At 42.7% G+C, this 17,342-nt stretch overlaps 2 protein-coding genes and 1 long non-coding RNA gene across 4 annotated transcripts; 1 reads left to right on the top strand and 2 right to left on the bottom strand.

Annotated features, from left to right (window-relative positions):
* Window positions 1-1,245: 1,245 nt before the first annotated feature.
* LOC119661517 lies at window positions 1,246-1,927 on the bottom strand. The gene is made up of 2 exons (XR_005250588.1): window positions 1,653-1,927; window positions 1,246-1,490 (listed from the first exon to the last, which is right to left on the bottom strand). It is a non-coding gene; the product is annotated as an uncharacterized LOC119661517 (long non-coding RNA).
* A 1,236-nt stretch (window positions 1,928-3,163) lies between these two features.
* Window positions 3,164-12,296, bottom strand: LOC119647104 (protein RRNAD1). Its single transcript, XM_038047882.1, has 6 exons — window positions 12,086-12,296; window positions 4,616-4,807; window positions 4,298-4,560; window positions 3,658-4,227; window positions 3,417-3,604; window positions 3,164-3,359 (listed from the first exon to the last, which is right to left on the bottom strand). The coding sequence occupies exons 1-6, from the start codon at window positions 12,176-12,178 to the stop codon at window positions 3,280-3,282; spliced, it is 1,386 nt and encodes a 461-aa protein (XP_037903810.1). The 5' UTR covers window positions 12,179-12,296; the 3' UTR covers window positions 3,164-3,279.
* Window positions 12,297-12,371: 75 nt separating this feature from the next.
* Window positions 12,372-13,147, top strand: LOC119647105 (p53 and DNA damage-regulated protein 1). 2 transcript variants are annotated; one of them, XM_038047883.1, is made up of 3 exons: window positions 12,372-12,553; window positions 12,624-12,858; window positions 12,922-13,147. In XM_038047883.1, exons 1-3 carry the CDS (start codon window positions 12,518-12,520, stop codon window positions 13,089-13,091), a joined length of 441 nt encoding a protein of 146 aa, XP_037903811.1. In that variant the 5' UTR covers window positions 12,372-12,517; the 3' UTR covers window positions 13,092-13,147. The 2 variants fall into 2 exon arrangements, with proteins under 2 accessions (XP_037903811.1, XP_037903812.1); XM_038047884.1 differs by having other exon boundaries at window positions 12,372-12,511; window positions 12,922-13,145.
* Window positions 13,148-17,342: the final 4,195 nt, after the last annotated feature.

The following is a 17,342-nucleotide window of genomic DNA, read 5'->3' as shown; positions in this document are numbered from 1 at the left end:
CTGCATACCGAGTAATGTTGCATTCTCAAAGAACGCGGGCACGGGCAGAGACTTATGACGAACTCCGGCGAGCGGAGAAGCGACTTCACAGACGGAAAAAGGAATCCTGGGAGAGCCAACAGGTCTGTGAACTCGAAAATACTGCCATCACAGATACAAGAAACAGTCCCTGCAATACATCGGCTTAAAAATCATAAGTCGCCAGGAATCGATGGAATTACAGTCGAATTGGTTAAATATGGAGGCGACCAATTACACCAAGTAGTTCATCAACTTGTGCTCAAGATGTGGGACAGCGAATCAATGTCTGACGACATTAGGCATTATCTGTCTCATTCATAAAAACGGAGATATTACACAGTGCAGCAATTATAGAGGTATCACGTTGCTGAGTACCATCTATAAGATATTCTCCTCTATCTTGCTAGGCCGGATAGCCCCATACGCTCAGAACATCATTGGCCCAAAGAGGTTTCACTCCAGACAAATCAGCAACAGATCAGATTTTCTCTCTGAGGCAAGCGATGGAAAAACTGTTGGAATATGGACATAAGGTGCACCATCTTTTCATTCACTTTAAAGCGCCTATGATAGCATAGGCAGGGTAAAACTGTACACGGCTATGAGAGAATTCGGTATACCGACGAAATTGATGACCTTTGTACTGGGCTGATCCTGACCAATGTGCGAAGCCGGATAAAAGCAGCAGGATCACTCTCAAAACCATTCGACATCAACAACGGTCTACGACAAGGGGATGCCCTATCATGCGTCCTCTTTAACCTGGCCCCCCGTGCGACAGGATGCAGTTTCTTTGCTTCCTGGTTGGCATTGTTGTAAATTTGCCAATTGGCCAGTGTTTTATTAACGAAAAACTTATGGTAGAGGCGTTTCATCGCACAGATCAACACCGCCAAATATCAGTGAATGAACCGCTTACCAGGCTTGATGCATAGGCCGCGTTTTTCAATCATTTTTAGCTCAAGCTTGATTGATAGCTTGATATGATTCTTCGACATTTGTAATGGTTAGCAACCGCCAAGGGAAATTAGTTAATTCCTTTTCTCACTAAATCGCTATCATTTAATTTCGGGAAGGTTAACTTTATCGCTAAACATCTTTCCTGATCGACATGTCTTGGCTTGCTTTGTCGATCGGGATACATTGACCTTAGTATTTTTAATGCCGAATTTTAGCATTCATTCTTCAAAGAAAGTACGCAGAATTTGTAAATAAAACACAAACTATTAAATTATTCCGCAATATTTATTCTGTCAGGCTCCATCTAATGTAAAGCACATTTTTCCTAGGCGATTTTCGATATGGCTTCCAGTTCCTTCAATGAATGTTTTTTTTTATTTCGGCTGGTCTTTTGTCTTCCAAGTCAAATTCATAGACCCATGTCTCATCACCATTTATTTTACTTTCCATGAATGTAGAATAAGAATTGATGCAATCTAACATGTCCAATGAGGTGTGTTTACGATGACCTTTTAAAAGAATATTCAACTCTTTTAGAACAAGTATACTACGATACGTGACGTGCCCATATTATGGACCAAAATCAAACGAACCTACTCATGAGAGCTATTGAGGTGTCGTCCTACTTTTCCTAAGCTAGAATGTCAAGTTTCAAACCTCATTTTCTTCACCTTTCTGTTTTCATCTGTTGATGATCGTCCAGAACGATGCAAATCTTCAGCCAGTTTACAGTCTCCTTTGAATGCATTGTATCAGTGGTAGGCCTGCGTTTTTGATAAAACTGGATCACCATAAGCTTTTATTAGCATTTTTAATGAGTCTGAACACGAAATTCCATTTCCTATGCAATATTTAAGGCAGATTCTTAATATTCATCATAAAAGTCATAACGCAATATCGATATATACTGATTCAATGAACTGCTGTTAATAACCTGATTGACAGATTGTTTCCAAATGGTGCATAATAACTATGGTGTTGCCAGCTTGTACAAAAATATTTGAAAAATCGTTAGCGCGGTTTATTTAAATTATTAAATCCAAGTACTTTTTTGACAGAATGTGTAGTCCACTTTTTCTAGTGCTCACAGACACTCCCCATAAATACTAATAAAGAAAGGTAGATTATTTTTCTGGGGCTTCCCCTCCTTGATAACTGCACAGTCTTTCTAAGGGATAAAGGAATTTTGAATGGACAAACGTTGAATCAATGAAATTAGCTCTACCGACGTTGTCTTTCGCCAGTCAAATTTTGCCGATAAGTTTCCTGATAGTTTCTTCAGCCGAGATCAGCTTAAGGTTTAAATAAGGTATGATAATTGATCTTCGCAAGTGATAATATGATACCGCGAATTATTTGGGACAAGTAAAATCGTGGTGATCGTGCTTGTGGTTCCACTGAAGCGTGCTCCAATAGGTAATTAATTACTTGAGAGCTTCGCTTTGACGTCGATCCACAAGAACTATCTCTAGGAGGCCTGGCCTGACCAGTTCATGAAAAGGTCTCATGACATAGTCTTATTTGCATGTGTCTTTATTCCAATTCGTTTCAAATGTTGTAGTTGCAACGGATATCCCGGCTTTTTCCACAACCACCGTGAGAAGCAATACTTCAACCTAATATTGACTGTCATAAAACCCATAGAGAAAAAGCGCAATCTTTCCGAAAGTCGTGGGGTAGCTGAATCATATTACTTAGAAACGGCTACTATTACGCATAGATGTGATTGACGTACTAAGTCCTACACGGCAAACGCATATATATATGAACTGAGCGTCAGCCAAGTTATAATGTTACGATTTCATTCTGCAGGATGAATTCTGCATTTCACACAGATCTCTCTTGATCTTATTACTTACACGACTTCAGAAATAATTTTCATTGCTCTCTCGGATGTTTAATTGGCAAAATATTCGGACATGTCCTTTGAACTTTTCTAACTTGCGATGCCTATAGGTAAAGTCGCAAAATTTGTTTTTTTTTTAACACACGTCTCTCTCTAACCGTATGCAAAACCAACTCTATTTTCTTGAACAAAACAATATGAGGCTGCATTGGATCGAATGCTGGAAGTATTTCACAATCGGAGACACCATATAACAGTGGTCGTCAGAAAGACTAAATATTCAAACGCTGTTTTAAAAATATAAAGCTTTATTAAACTTAATTTGAACTCATTCCGTTCTGTCGTTATTCATATTTATTTGGAGTTCTTCGGAAAAGGTTCATAACATGGCGATCTTTCCTTCGACTAAATTAATTGATGAGCACCCTAATTTGTTCCCACGTTTCTGATTGTTACCTTTTTCCAGCAATCAGAATATGGTTTCTAGGAGAGATAGTTGGATCGAAAACTATTTTGATCGATGCGTCAGAGCCTATGAAAATCAGGATGATTATTTCAATTATTTTCCAGTTCATCTTCGTCAAGTTACCCTTTTCCATGAGATATAGAAGCCGATCATATAAAATAATGCTTTCAACAAGAGGCGCAAACATTAGTCTTAATGTGTAGAAAATCACTACATGATTCCATATTTCGAGATCTAATTGCACTTGCTCTGATTCTAGCTCATCGTCATTGAGTGTAATGGATAAGTTAGCTACTGCCATTTTAGCATACCTAGGAGGGTAAGCACATGAAAACTGCTTCAAATGAATGATTTTTGTACTTACTCTGAAAAGGTCAGCAACTCTGTATTCTTCACTCCTCTCAACCCCGCATGTTTAAAATGCGGCCAGTTCTTGACAAGAATTCGTTCCAAAGCAGCACGATATGCATGCACCTTCAAATATTCATAATTTCTAGTCTCCAGCCTCATTGCATAGTTCTCGATTGCATGGCAAGCTGCCTCTCTGGCTTCATACGACAATTTAGATAATGGTTCTGGTCTATTTAACAAATACCGGCTAAGAGGATATCCTTTGAATTGTGCCCCTTCCGTGCTCGTAGTCAGCTTCATATAGCAGCACCCAATGATGTTCAGGAATTTCGCTTCTTTGATTCGTAAGAATAGTTTCAGAAGGATTGCAGTAAGATTCCCACATGGATGCAACCCGACAATACCAAACGTGAAGTTATCACAGTCGCTTAGACCAAAGGCATCTCGAATGTATTGAATGAACACTTCTGGTGTTATGTCTTCTGTAAGAGTCATTGTTAAGTGAATCGGTTTCGAGTAATTAGAAAGACATTCAGGTGGTAAGTACTTTTTGCCCCGTTCAATAAATTGCTGATCAATTTGTCTGGAATATGAAAATAATTTAGAAACCAAACTATGTTTGTGGTGCATATTGGCTAGACTCTTACAATTACCTGGCTTGCTGGTTAAATTCACCTTTCATTTCAATGCAGCAAACTTTCAGATGGTGCTCAAATGCCAAGCGCCTCGCTAAGTGCCCGATGCCTGCTCCAAAATCAACGATGTAAACAGTTGAATACTTTTTTGCATTTTCACCGCAAAGTTTTGCCATGTTGTCCATTTCGTGCATCTTTTTAGGTTTCACTTGCTTCGAAATTAACATTTTCAATCTTGGATGGGTTGAATAATGGGACTTTTTCATGGAATCGTTGTCATTCTGAGAATTACATGATTTGAAGAGTCGATACTGGTGTGGATTGAAATAGCAATACCTGGACATTGAATTTTCTTGGTAGTGCTAATCTACCAATTATATTCCTAAGTGCTAGGAGCGAAAGAGGCCACACAACTCTGTTTTCGCATTGAGGAATCAAAAGTTCTTTCAGCACATGTGGTGGCATATGTTTGAATGTAGACCTCCATGATGGTGGTAGTTTATTCCAATGGTTTTCTACATAAAAATCCTAGAATATTATAAAACTTCAGCAATGCACTTTAGATTTGATACGGTAAAAAGAAACCAGAAAAATCAGAAGATATAAATAAAGGATGATATATTACCCGAAATTTAAGGACGAAGGAGGGAGGGAGGGAGGCGAAGTGAAAAGAGATTTCACTCAGGTAGTCTGCAGGGCTCAAAAGAGGAAGGTGAAGGGCGACAAGATACAACATCATGCCGCGTCGTCAGAAAACCGCCTGCCTAAAATTAAAGCGGCTACGAATGGTGGAGCTCCAAAACAAAGGTTTTTTTTTCTTCAGCCTTTGTCCCGTTCGCAAGTGGGTTCGGCTCGTCGTGATCGGTTTAGCCATTTGGTTCTATCAAATGCATGATCTGGATGCAATCGCGAGGCTTTCAAATCTCAATCTTGCAGATCAAACTACCGTTGTCTCGGCCCGGTTACTGGTTGTTTATCATTGACTTCGATGTTCAAACCAATTTCATCGAGTGAATTCTCGTTAGGGTGAATTACGTGACCATACCATCGAAGATGCCTCTCTCGCAATTTTTCCACGATCGGTGCAACTGCATATCGATTGCGGATATTCTCACTTCGAATGTGATCAAAACGTGTCACGCCACTAGTCTAAAGCAACATTACCGCAAGACACCGTTCATTGTCTTTTATAGTCGGCCAAAGCTCAGAAACATAAACAGCGACAGCACGGACGGCATTGCGGTAAATTTTAGATTTAACACTTTCGTTGATACGTCGATCATAAAGAACACCAGTTGTGGAACGCCACTTCATCCAGGTTGCGTGAATGCATGAAGCAGTTTCATAACGCAGTTCACCATTGGCTGATAGCATTGACTCGAGATATCTAAATCGCTCAGTTCTCGGCAGATCACTGCCGCTCACAGTGATTGTGCCTGCTTCATGGCGATCGGTCGTCAAAAATTCAGTTTTATTCAGATTCAATCTGAGACCGTGTTGCATGAGGCGATCATTCCATTTTTGGACAAGTTGCTCGAGATAATTTTTGCTATTAGACGCTGGAAAAACATCATCGGCATAAAGCAGTGTATAGTGTGCTGAACGACGAATGTCCTATGTGGGATAAACCATCAGGTTTGCTTATCAAGCCGACGAATTGTAAGACCTTTGCGGAACTCCTCAGTGTAACCCCTTAAAGGACCGACAATGGAGCAGAAGCGGAACACGAAGGGCGGTGGAGTCCTCGTCGAATTACTTCCGAAAACAACAAACAAACGTATGTACTGTGAAGTGATCAAGAGACTACTAGGAGAGAAGGGTTTGTTTTCTAGCCTAGAACAAATGCGCTGTGGTGGAAGTTACTGAGCAATACGCAAAGAAACTTCTTAGTGTGCGAAAATAAACATTGATTGAATAAAATTTAGGATACGAATTCGGGCAAAAGCTTAGATTATGGGCACACGTCTGCAATCTCCCTGAGAGGAGGGCAGCATAGCGCAGATGCAAATCGAATACTTGCAACGAAAAAGAGAGTTGGATTCTCTGCAGGGAGGTGGTGATGACGTTGCACATACTGCTCGGGCTCGGGATGAGTATCCAGCCTTCAGAGCTGAATTGAATAGAGTTAGGACAGACTTAACATGATCCGCATCTCATAGATCAATAAGCACCGGCGTGCAACTGGCTCATGAGTTGCTAGGCCAGTTCGCTGCAGAGCTAAAGCTCACTAGATCAGCTTATCAGAGAATAGTACTGGAGCAAGAATTCAGCTTCATGGCACCCCGATTTATTAGGTACCGCTACCATTTGGGTTCAGGGCGGCACCCGCCTTAGGATTCTTGCATGAGCCCGGGACTTTGTTTAGATTCAGTGGCCAGGGGTGACGTTTTCCAGTGTAAATTTAATATCGAATAAGGCGATGCCAAACTTCCGTCGCAGGCTTGATACTCTGGGGATGTTAGGGCCCTTGAATAGGGCATGCGGCACTCATATTCCAGACAGAAACGAATTCTCGGAATGGCGGCTAGAACAAGCGTCGTAGTTTTTCCAGTAAACACCGAATACACGTCCAGGTAGAAAAGAAAGCATTCCCGACGTAACCTTCGCATCGAAATCACCATCGATGGTGGACGAGTTGCGTTATAGCTAACACTGCCGAGGTTCCATGCCCAGGAGAGCGCTAATACTTGGGAAACCTTCTATGTGGGGCAGAGGCAGTGTACACTAAATGAGTGGCAACTCTCTTGGTAAAATGATACAAGAGGTTGATGGATTGCACGTCTCATTGGCCACTTCGGTGCGTGGCTGAATCGAAAGCGTAGTTATAAAAGCTTATAAGTGGGTACAGGGTTTTTTGGCTACATTTTTAAACAAATATCGTATTCCGGGAATCAGTTACATCATTCTTCAATGTTTTTTCATTCAGTCTTAAATAGCAAATATATCCAGGAACGAAGTTCCATTTATTATATAAATTGGGATATCCAAGAAAATTAGCGAAAAATTGAAACAAAAAATTTAATGACTGCCGCTTCTGTCTAGGGTAGATACAACCTATAAAACTCTGCCTCATATCTGCCTTAGGAATAATATGATCAAAAGTATGTTTTCTACTTATAAATATGTGATATGACTGATTTCTTAAATTTGTGTTTAATAAGTTTATTTGGTCCAAGAAAATATACTACAATTTTTCTTATTGGAACCAGCATAATGCCTCGGTAACCATTTTTTTCATTATTTGATATAACCTCAAAAATTTTGTATGACATTGAATTTTACAGTTTTGTATGGTTGGGTAATAGCTCAACGGACAACGACGGGGGCGAGTACAACATCTTACTGCCCCTCTACACCAGAGATTCGTCGAGTGTTTTCCTCAATTCGCGCATGTGACCGTGCAGCGAGTCGCAGACCAGTACCGCTTCATTACTCGCAGCGACACAATCCCGGCTTTCATCAGGGAGCGTGTTCAACTTGAGGTCATCGCGGAAACTAGTGACCAAGGGTCGATGGGGTCAGAAGCGGCGGCATCAATAACACCACGCCACACTGCAGGCAACAGTTTCAGGACTCAACGAAACACTCTTCTCTACCGTCCAGCTGAAATCTCTGCTGCGGTTCGGGACGAATTCCAAAGAGCGTGTGTAGAATTCTCGGAAATGGATCTTTTGCATAGACCAGGTATTTCCAGGCTCCATGCACCTCCAGATCTCAAATCAACGACGAAATTGTATCTCGACAGTTTGTTGATATGTCGCTACTGTAACGTTGGCGAGACTCACTAAGACAGTACATTGCTAGACTGATTCAAATCGGCTTTGGCAATGCCAGCAGATGGGTGAGGAATAGAGTGCGGAGGGTTTACAGAACCTATACCATCCCCCATGAAACACTAAAGAAGGAAGTTTCTGACATATGCAGTCGGTTACGACGGTACGGTGAAAGTCAATCCGGACGTGTTCAGAATGCAACGTGCGCGAGGAACTAGCGGAGTTTTTTCAGATCTCTCAATGAATCCGGACAGAGCGTCCAGACAGTACAGTTGTCGGTAACGGAAGCGAAAGAATATTGGGGTGGACTTTGGGGGTTGCCGGCCCAGCATGCTGAGAGAATCACTGCCGAAGACACGTGCAATGCCACTACGCCTGGCATGAATTTCGCAGATGTTACCGAAGACGAGGTTCAACGAGCCATAAACAGCTCGAAGAACTGGAGAGGCTCTGGTCTGGATCGGGTGCAGAACTTATGGTACAAAAAATTTACCAGTATACACAGTTAGTTGGCACATAGCGTGAATCCGGTCATTAGTCGGCCGGAGGAATTTCCACTTTTCCTCACTGGGGGAATTACGTAACTTTTCCCTAAAAAAAATACGGTGTAGGATTCCGCAGACACAAGACCGATTACTTGCTTGCCAACTCTCTACAAAGCAGAAGGAGCTGCCGGGTCGGATCACGGGGTTGCAAAGAGAAACTCATTATCGACTCGGTAGTTGTAGGACAAGCCACTAGAGACTAACAAAACCTCTTTAATTGCTATATCGATTATGCCGAGGCTTTCGACACCGTCTCGCATACCTGGCTAGCTAATCGATGTCCTACGTCTGTATTGCATTGATCCGAAATTAATAACGTTTTTGGCGATATTCATATAAGGGTGGCATACCACCTTATCAGTGCGTTCATCTGATGGTGCTAATACCTCAGAGGCTATTCATATACAATGGCATCAAGTTGTATTCTGGTACTGACGACCACCTTAGATATGTTTAGGGTGGCATACCACCTTATCAGTGCGTTCATCTGATGGTGCTAATACCTCAGAGGCTATTCATATACAATGGCATCAAGTTGTATTCTGGTACTGACGACCACCTTAGATATGTTTAGCCGTCGTATTCGGATGCAATTTGAATTAAACAAGTGTCGAATCCAAGCCATTCGCAAAGGTTATCGAGAGCTGCGTTCCGGACATTGGTGACCTCCACATCCAAGATATGATCGAAACAGATTTCTAAAAATACCTTGGAATTCCCATGCTCGAGTTGGAGATCTGAAGGATGCTCTGCTATCCGAATTCCTGCGACGTCTAAAGCTGTTACTGAAATCGCATAGAATAAAATGTGCGCATTGAATGTATTCGCTATCCCTTGACTGGCTTTTGAATTCGGAATATTGCCGTGGACGAAAACCGATTTGGAGAACGTCCAGCGATGGATATGCACTACTGTCCAAATTCCGAATGCATCATCCAAACTCTGTCGTAGAACGGATGAACTTGCCTCGTGACATCGGAGGTAGGGATGTAGTTGACGTGGCGGCACATCACCGCCAAATCGACTTACTGCGCGCTTTATATTACAGCAAAGAGCGGCGAATTCCTTGCATACAGCTGTTTGTAAGGCAGACTGTGGGCTGACTCCACTTAACTTGAAGGATCGATCTTTTAATCCGCTGATTGGGTTGAAGTCGGATCAAGAACGGATCGATGAATGGAAGTCGAAGGCAATGCACGGTAAACACGTGAATTGTCTTCGGCAGTCATTTGTCGAACAAATGGCTGTGCTGTAGAGCTCTTTGCTGAGACGGAGGGATTCATTTGTGCTATTGAGGACGGCGTGGTCGTCACTCGAGCTTACAAAAATGGTGGATAACGATCAGTGAAGAATGTTTTATTTCTGGCTGCACTGCAATGGCACCGGTGCAATACACGAAGAGGCATAATGCTGCATGTAAGGTGATTCAGCCAAACCTTACATACAGGCAAGGGCTGATCACGGGAACATGTCCGGTTTACCGATATGAGCCACAAGCCGTACTTGGTAGTGCTGCTTACAGCATCTACTAGGACCGGACATTTATAACTGAATGCCGCATACCGCACAAGGCTGACGTACTGTTAGTTGACAAAACAGGTTCCTCCGGGTATATTATTGATGTTGCTATCTCCCATGATAGCAACATTGAACGAAAATACGTGCCGCCACCTCTCAGCCTTGATGAATGTCAGAACATATAGGGGGGCCAATATAGTTTCGGACCACTATTTCGTTGGCATGGTGCTCCGAGCTCGAATAACAATACCACCTAGAATCCCCTCTGACAATCAGGCGAGAGTGAACACTGAAGCCATCCACAACACAGTCCTCTGTGACACCTATAAGAGGGAAATGGATGCCGCAATAACCGCAGTCAACAGAGGACCTGGGGATGAAGCATCAACAAATGATCTTCACAATCACCTGAAGAACGTTATCATGGATACGGCCATCAACATACTTGGCCCCAGCCGCAAAAGGAGTCGGAACGGCTGGTTTGACGATGAATGTAAGCTAGCAACGGAACGGAAGAATGCCGCATACCGAGTAATATTGCATTCTCAAAAACGCGGGCACGCGCAGAGACTTATCACGACTCCGTCGAGCGGAGAAGCGACTTCACAGACGGAAAAAGGACGCCTGGGAGAACCAATAAGTCTGTGAACTAGAAAAGTACAGGGAGCAACCGCACCAGGCGTGGAAGTTTTACCAACAAGTCAGCAGGATGAAGCCTTATACACCTCGATGTTCATCCTGCCGAGACAAAAAGGGAAATCTGATTTCCGACAGAATGGGTATATTAGAGCGATGGGTTGGGTACTTTGATGAGCTACTGAACAACCAGAACATCGGCGAGTTGGAGGTCCCGCCAACTGAAGACGACAGACAAATACTGCCACAACCAAGTTTAGGAGAAACAGTCCGTGCAATTCATCGGCTAAAAAATCATAAGTCGCCAGGAGCCGATGGAATTACAGCCGAATCGGTTAAATATGGAGGCGACCAGTTACACCAAGTGGTTCATCAACTTGTGCTCAAGATGTGGGACAGCGAATCAATGCCTGACGACTAGCAAAGAGGCATCATCTGTCTCATTCATAAAAAGGGAGATATCACACAATGCAGCAATTATAGAGTTATCATGTTACTGAGTACCATCTATAAGATGTTCTCCTCTATCTTGCTAGGCCGGATAGCCCCATACGCTGAGAACATCATTGGCCCAAAGAGGTTTCACTCCAGGCAAATCAGCAACAGATCAGATTTTCTCTCTACGGCAAGCGATGGAAAAACTGTTGGAATATGGCAACGTCAGCACCGAAGACGAATCGACCAACAAGATCAAACCGCACTGGTCAAACAGGAAGAATAAGGACAGGAGAATACAACTTTGAGACCGTTGACAATTTCTCCTATCTAGGGTCGAAAATCACAACCGATAACAGCTACGATGATGAAATCCGCGCACGGTTGTTGTCAGCCAACAGAGCCTACAAGACTATGATCTTGCCAGTCCTCGTATATTTCTCGGAAACTTGGGTTCTTAGCAAGAAGAATTGCGAACTCTTGGCCGCTTTCAAGAGAAGAATCCTTCGAAGAACCTTTGGCCCCCTGCATGAGGATGGACGATTCCGTACCGCACCGCGATACCATGACCGTCCGGTTGTGGATAAAATCCGGCTCAATAGGTTACGCTGGGCGGGTCACTTAATCTGTATGGATGAGGATGACCCCACCCGGAAAGTATATAAGGGCAATATCTATGGTAGAAAAAGGAGACGAGGCAGACTCTGCCTAAGATGGAGCGATGGCGTAGGTCAGGACGCCAGACAGCTTTTAGGGATATCGAATTGGTGGACCTCAGCGCAAAACCGGGATGTCTGGAGTTTCTTATTAAGGCAGGCCTAGACCGGATACCGGTGGTTGCGCCGTTGATGATGATGATAATATATTTTTTGCCAAACTTCCCATACAAACATACTTACCAGAACATAGGAATCAATAAGATCTTCGAATTCACGCACGATGAGCAAGGACTCGTCTAAAAGTCGCTTTACAGTCGCCTCGTCAAAGTGCATTTGTCAGCAAATGTGCAAAGAATTCACTGGGAGGACCAAATAACTAAAGGAGATGGAAACGAGCGACTTTACCAGGGGCAGAATATTAGAAAACAAACCAAATTCACTCCTGTCATAAAACCCCAACCTTCCACGCCGGGAAAATTGACATGTGTACATATGTACAGCTGATGCTCATTTGTTTGGTGTTTGGTTTACGTCCAGGTTAGGAGTGGAGCGAATTTGATTCCAATCTTTAACTAAAGAATTAGATTTCTATTGTGGTATTCTACCAGAAATTTTCCAGGAGTTTACTTTGTTAGAAAATAAAGAGCTGTCACGGAAGACTGAAAGGTAATCATGGAAAATGGCAGGAATACAGCTGTAGTTACAGGGGTAATTCTGTGAAAGCCTTGTCTAGTACTCATATATCATTTCCCTAAGCTAAAACAATAATTGCTTCCAGATGGCTGCAAAACCTGGCGTCCAGAAAGTGTTAGATTTGCTCTTCGCATCGGAGACGGTTGCGGACAAAATCATGGTAAACAAACAAGAAATCATTCAATTGGACAAGCGTCGGCAGCAAACTCGTGAAGCAATCCGAGAAATAAACAAACACAACGAGCAGAAAGTGTGGACAACCATTGGATCGATGCTAGTTAAACTGGATCGGAAAAAGGCTCTGGAAATGTTAGAGAAAGGTACTGTCAACTCATACTTTCCTTCGCCTGCATACTTAGCCCCAATGGTAATTTTTGTTACAGATAAAGTACAAATTGACAGCGAAATTAACAAACTCCGGTCTGAGCAAAAAATTCTGGTCAATGAACACAGAGATATCGAACATAAGCTGCCGTTCAAAGGATCGAACTTGAAACCAATGAACTCAAAAGAAATGTCTGCATTGAGGGCGAATTTACCTCTAGGGAATTAAGCGAAGTGTCTAATGTATTGTAGGAATAAGGTACAAAATTTATTATTTTTAGAACAAAATATATTGTAATTCACAAAAGATAAGAAGCCGCTTTAAAGCGTTTCTCTGAAAGGGGCTAGTTTAGTGCCAGCTTTGGAATATTCTTTGTTTCCTTTGCGCTTAATATCAGCAGTCCCGCGTCAAAATACTAACTTATGAGAAAGGAACTCATCGGAATCAACAAAACCAAGCACAAATATTAGTGTTCTACTAAAGCACTAACTAGGCATCGGTATGTTGATGTTAATTAGAAGGCAGAAGTGGCAAAGAAAAAAAAACCATTGCTGGCTATATTCAATGAAAATCACTATTGTAGAGTGAATTGCCCTAAAATTGTAAGGCACAGAACGGTCCAATCCCAAAAGAAGTGCTAGGCTGGTGTTTCATCGGTAGGATTTTAACGATCACTCTTGTACGACGACTCGCCAGAACTTACATGCCAGCAAAATTCCGTGAGGCAATTCCATGTCTCCAAAGCTTCGATGCACTTGCTGACGGAAAAATATACCTGGTCAAGCATGAGTTTAAGTGAACGACCGATCTCCTATTCTTGCAACTTTATTCTAAGACGGATTAAATATACATACATCTGAACATTAACTCATATCCTGCGATGTGCGCAATCTGGTTTTGGATAGGTTGCATAAAAGTTGTATCTAGACTGTATATTGAATTATATTATGAGAGGAAATCATCATCAACGGGGCAATAACCGGTCTAGGCCTGCCTTAGTAAGGAACCCCGGACACCCCGATTTTGCGCCGAGGTCCCCCAATTCGATACCTCTAAAAGCTGTTTGATCTACGTCATCGCTCCATCTTAGGCAGGTTTTGTCTCGTCTTCTTTTTCTTCTTTATTTGCACAATGACATATTGAAATTTCAAAGCGAATGGTCAAGTGTTTTGGGAAAAACGCGTTGAAAAATGTATCACAGTATTGACAGTAGTGACTTTTCAGTACAAAAGCCGAATCATAACTGGCAAAACCAGTTTCCAAATCAATTCAATTCAATTCAATTCATTTATTTAAATAGTGACTTACAACTAGACAATGGTTACTTAATGCTAGCTTAAATAATGGCTAATTGATCTTAACTCTATCAAACGGGTGACTATTACATTGTTTGGCCAACCCGACCTTCTCTGTAATTTACTTACTTAGTATATAATTTTTTACATACATGGATCTTGACAATTTGTTGTACAATCTTGACTTTTCAATACTGCGCCTGCACTAAAGACGCGAGAAGGTTGAAATTTACTTACTTAACCTAACTTATTTTAACTTAATCTAGCTTAATCTAATATATACAATAAGCACTTACAAATGACTGTGCTTAGCCTCTATCCACTCCTACCAGGCAGGGAGTTTCAAAAAGGGTGCGGATTTTCGGTCTGTGGGATGAATTCACGATTTGGCAGGGCCTTAAGAATGTGGCCAATGGGGAGGTTTTACCCTGTTGGTAGAGATGCCGAATTAATGGGTTGGGGTGGTCCTCCGTTCTTTCGAAGAACCTTTCCATTATTGTGAGAACGTGTTCTCGAAGTGGTTTGACTTTGACTCGCCTATACACTTCGGCGTTTTTGCCGATCTTTCTGGTTTTCCAGTTGTAAGACAAGCCTGTGCAATGTCTAAGGATTCGGCGTTCGAATGACTCGCATTTTGCCATGGCTTGGTTGGAGCATGAGATCCAAGTTGGTGCTCCGTAACAGATAACGGGTCTAATCAGGGTCTTATACAGTGTCAGTTTGGTTTTGGTGCTGAGACCTACTGTCTTGCGAAGAAGAGAGTAGATGCCACTGACTGCACCGCGTGCCTTGCTGATAGCGAGCTGGAGGTGGGGTTTGAACTTGAGGAGTTCATGCAGGGTTACTCCCAAGTATTTCATTGAACTAGATCTGCCCACTGTGGTGTTCCCGATTCTCATTTTCAAGCGTTTAGCTTTCCTGTGGATGCTTCTAGAACCAAAGTATCTAGATTTTCTCCTAAAAGTGCAGATTTGCGTTTTTCCCTCGTTTATCTTGATTCCCCAACTACGGTAGTACCTGCAGAGGACTACAATGTAGTTCTCAACCGCTTTGGCTGCCCTGTTGGGGTGGAGGTTTGAAGCGAAGATAAGCGTATCATCGGCGAATTGGATGAGGTCAACGCCATCATCGGGGATTGGAATGTCAGCCGTGAAGATGTTGTAGAATGTTGGCCCTGAAATGGATCCTTGCGGTACACCCGATGTTACCGGCAAGAGATCGGAGAATTCATTCCCCACGCTGACATAAAAGTGCCTATCTTCGAAGAAACTTAACGCAAGTCTAATTATCGGGACTGGGAATTCATTGTCTATTAATTTGTATATAAGTCCGTTTACCCACACGGAGTCGAAGGCCTTTTCTAAATCTAACGCACATGCTACTGTGGGTTTGTTGTTGACGTTAAGTCTTGAGACAACAGTGTCGTGAAGGTAGCTCAGTGCGTGCTGGGTTCCGTGTTTGGAGCGGAATCCGAACTGGTGGTCAGGGATAATTTTGTTGAGGTTGCAGTGCTGGACTAGCCCAACTGTCCATGCTTTCTCAAACAGTTTGCCAAGGTTGGATAATAGAGAAATGGGCCTGAAATTGCTTGGCTCGTTGGAAATGCCTTTTTTACGGATCGCAATTATTTTTGCAACTTTCCACGTGGATGGAAAGTAGCCATTATTAATACAGTTGTTGAAAACTGCTAATAGGAATTTCAATGAGGCTCTGGGTAGATTCTTTATTACAAAGTTCGGGATTTCATCAGGTCCGGCTGACCTTTTACCGTTGAGGTTTTGGGTTAAGTCGGTGAGTTGTGGTAAACTCAGAAAATGTTGCGATTCCGTTGGTTTGACTGAGGTGTTGGTTGTGGTGAATTTAGTGAGTTTCTGGGAGTTCTCAGAGACGAAGGCCTTGATTGTTGAGTCAACAATCGATGATATAGCCGGGTTGTTTTGAGGCGGAGGGGAATTGAGCTGAGTCTCAAAAGATTCCGCGAGAACTTGCGCTTTCCTAGCGTCACTGCAGATGTGCTCCCCGTTCTTGGAGAGAGCGATATTACGAGATTTGTGTCTGCCGGTTAGCCTGTTGATATGCTGAAACATATCTGGGCCGGGCTTAATATCTGCTAGTTTCCTTGTTAGTTCTTTGTTGCGGAAAATCGCCACTCTTTGCCGAATTATTGTACTCAGACAATTAATCCGGGAAAGTAATGCTTTATACTCAGCATTAACTTTATTTCCGTGTTTGTGGAAAATCCGTTTGAGTTTCCTACGCCATATTTGCCTGACTTTCATGTGGAGCATGATATCGTGAGGGACTGAGTTATATTGTAACTCGTCGACTTTGATGAGCCTTGTGTTTCTGCGTGTAGCAGTATTAATGGCGTCTGTGGCCAAGGTGATGGCTTCGTCGATCTCCATGTCTGATAGATTACGGTCAGTTGCGAGTTTTTTCAAGTTCAGCATTGGTGCAAGGTCTGACTTGAATTTGTCCCAGTCAGTGTGGGCGAAGGACCTCACGGTAGTCATCACTCGCTTTCGCAGTTGGGAGGACGAGGAAAGTTTAAGTAGTACTGCGAGATGGTCAGACATGCCTGGTAAAGTAGTGCACGATATCACTTGAAAGTTCAGTGAAGTTTCCTCCGAAAGGAGGAAGTAGTCAATAGTTGATTGACTACTGGGTCTTGTCGGAGTATCTGGTAAGACCAAATCGACATAGGCTGGCGAGCAAGGGTCTTGGATCCATTTAAGCAGGGTTTCCCCATTTTTATTTACTGCCGTATCGCCCCAGGAGGTGTGCCTAGAGTTGAAGTCGCCACCGAAAATGAGGTACTTGTACTTTAACTGGAGATTGCCCAAGATCTTAAGATCTTGTCCCAGTTGCTCATTCCGAGAGTTGCATTTGATGTAGACAGAAACTACCAAAATCCGTCTACCATCAGTGGTTTTTACTATTGCCGCCGCGGCGGAAGAGGTCAGCAGGTTTTCAATGACGACTTCCTCAAATTCATAGTCTTTCCTGACTAAAAGGGCAGCGCCAGTGTTGTTGTCATTCCGGATAATATTATACCCGGTGAATTGCACGTTATGCCTGCTGTTTAGTTTCGTTTCTGAAACGCAATAGAAGTCTGCTTTCAGACTGTTAATCAACACTTGGGCTGTGGCACGTTGGGCGTGTGAGATCAGGGACGCGGAGTTAA

This window comes from Hermetia illucens, chromosome 1 (assembly GCF_905115235.1).
Source record: "Hermetia illucens chromosome 1, iHerIll2.2.curated.20191125, whole genome shotgun sequence".
In the NCBI taxonomy this organism is placed as follows: domain Eukaryota; kingdom Metazoa; phylum Arthropoda; class Insecta; order Diptera; family Stratiomyidae; genus Hermetia; species Hermetia illucens.
The sequence above is the reverse complement of the archived record's forward strand: the minus strand, read 5'-3'. Positions and strand labels throughout refer to the sequence as shown.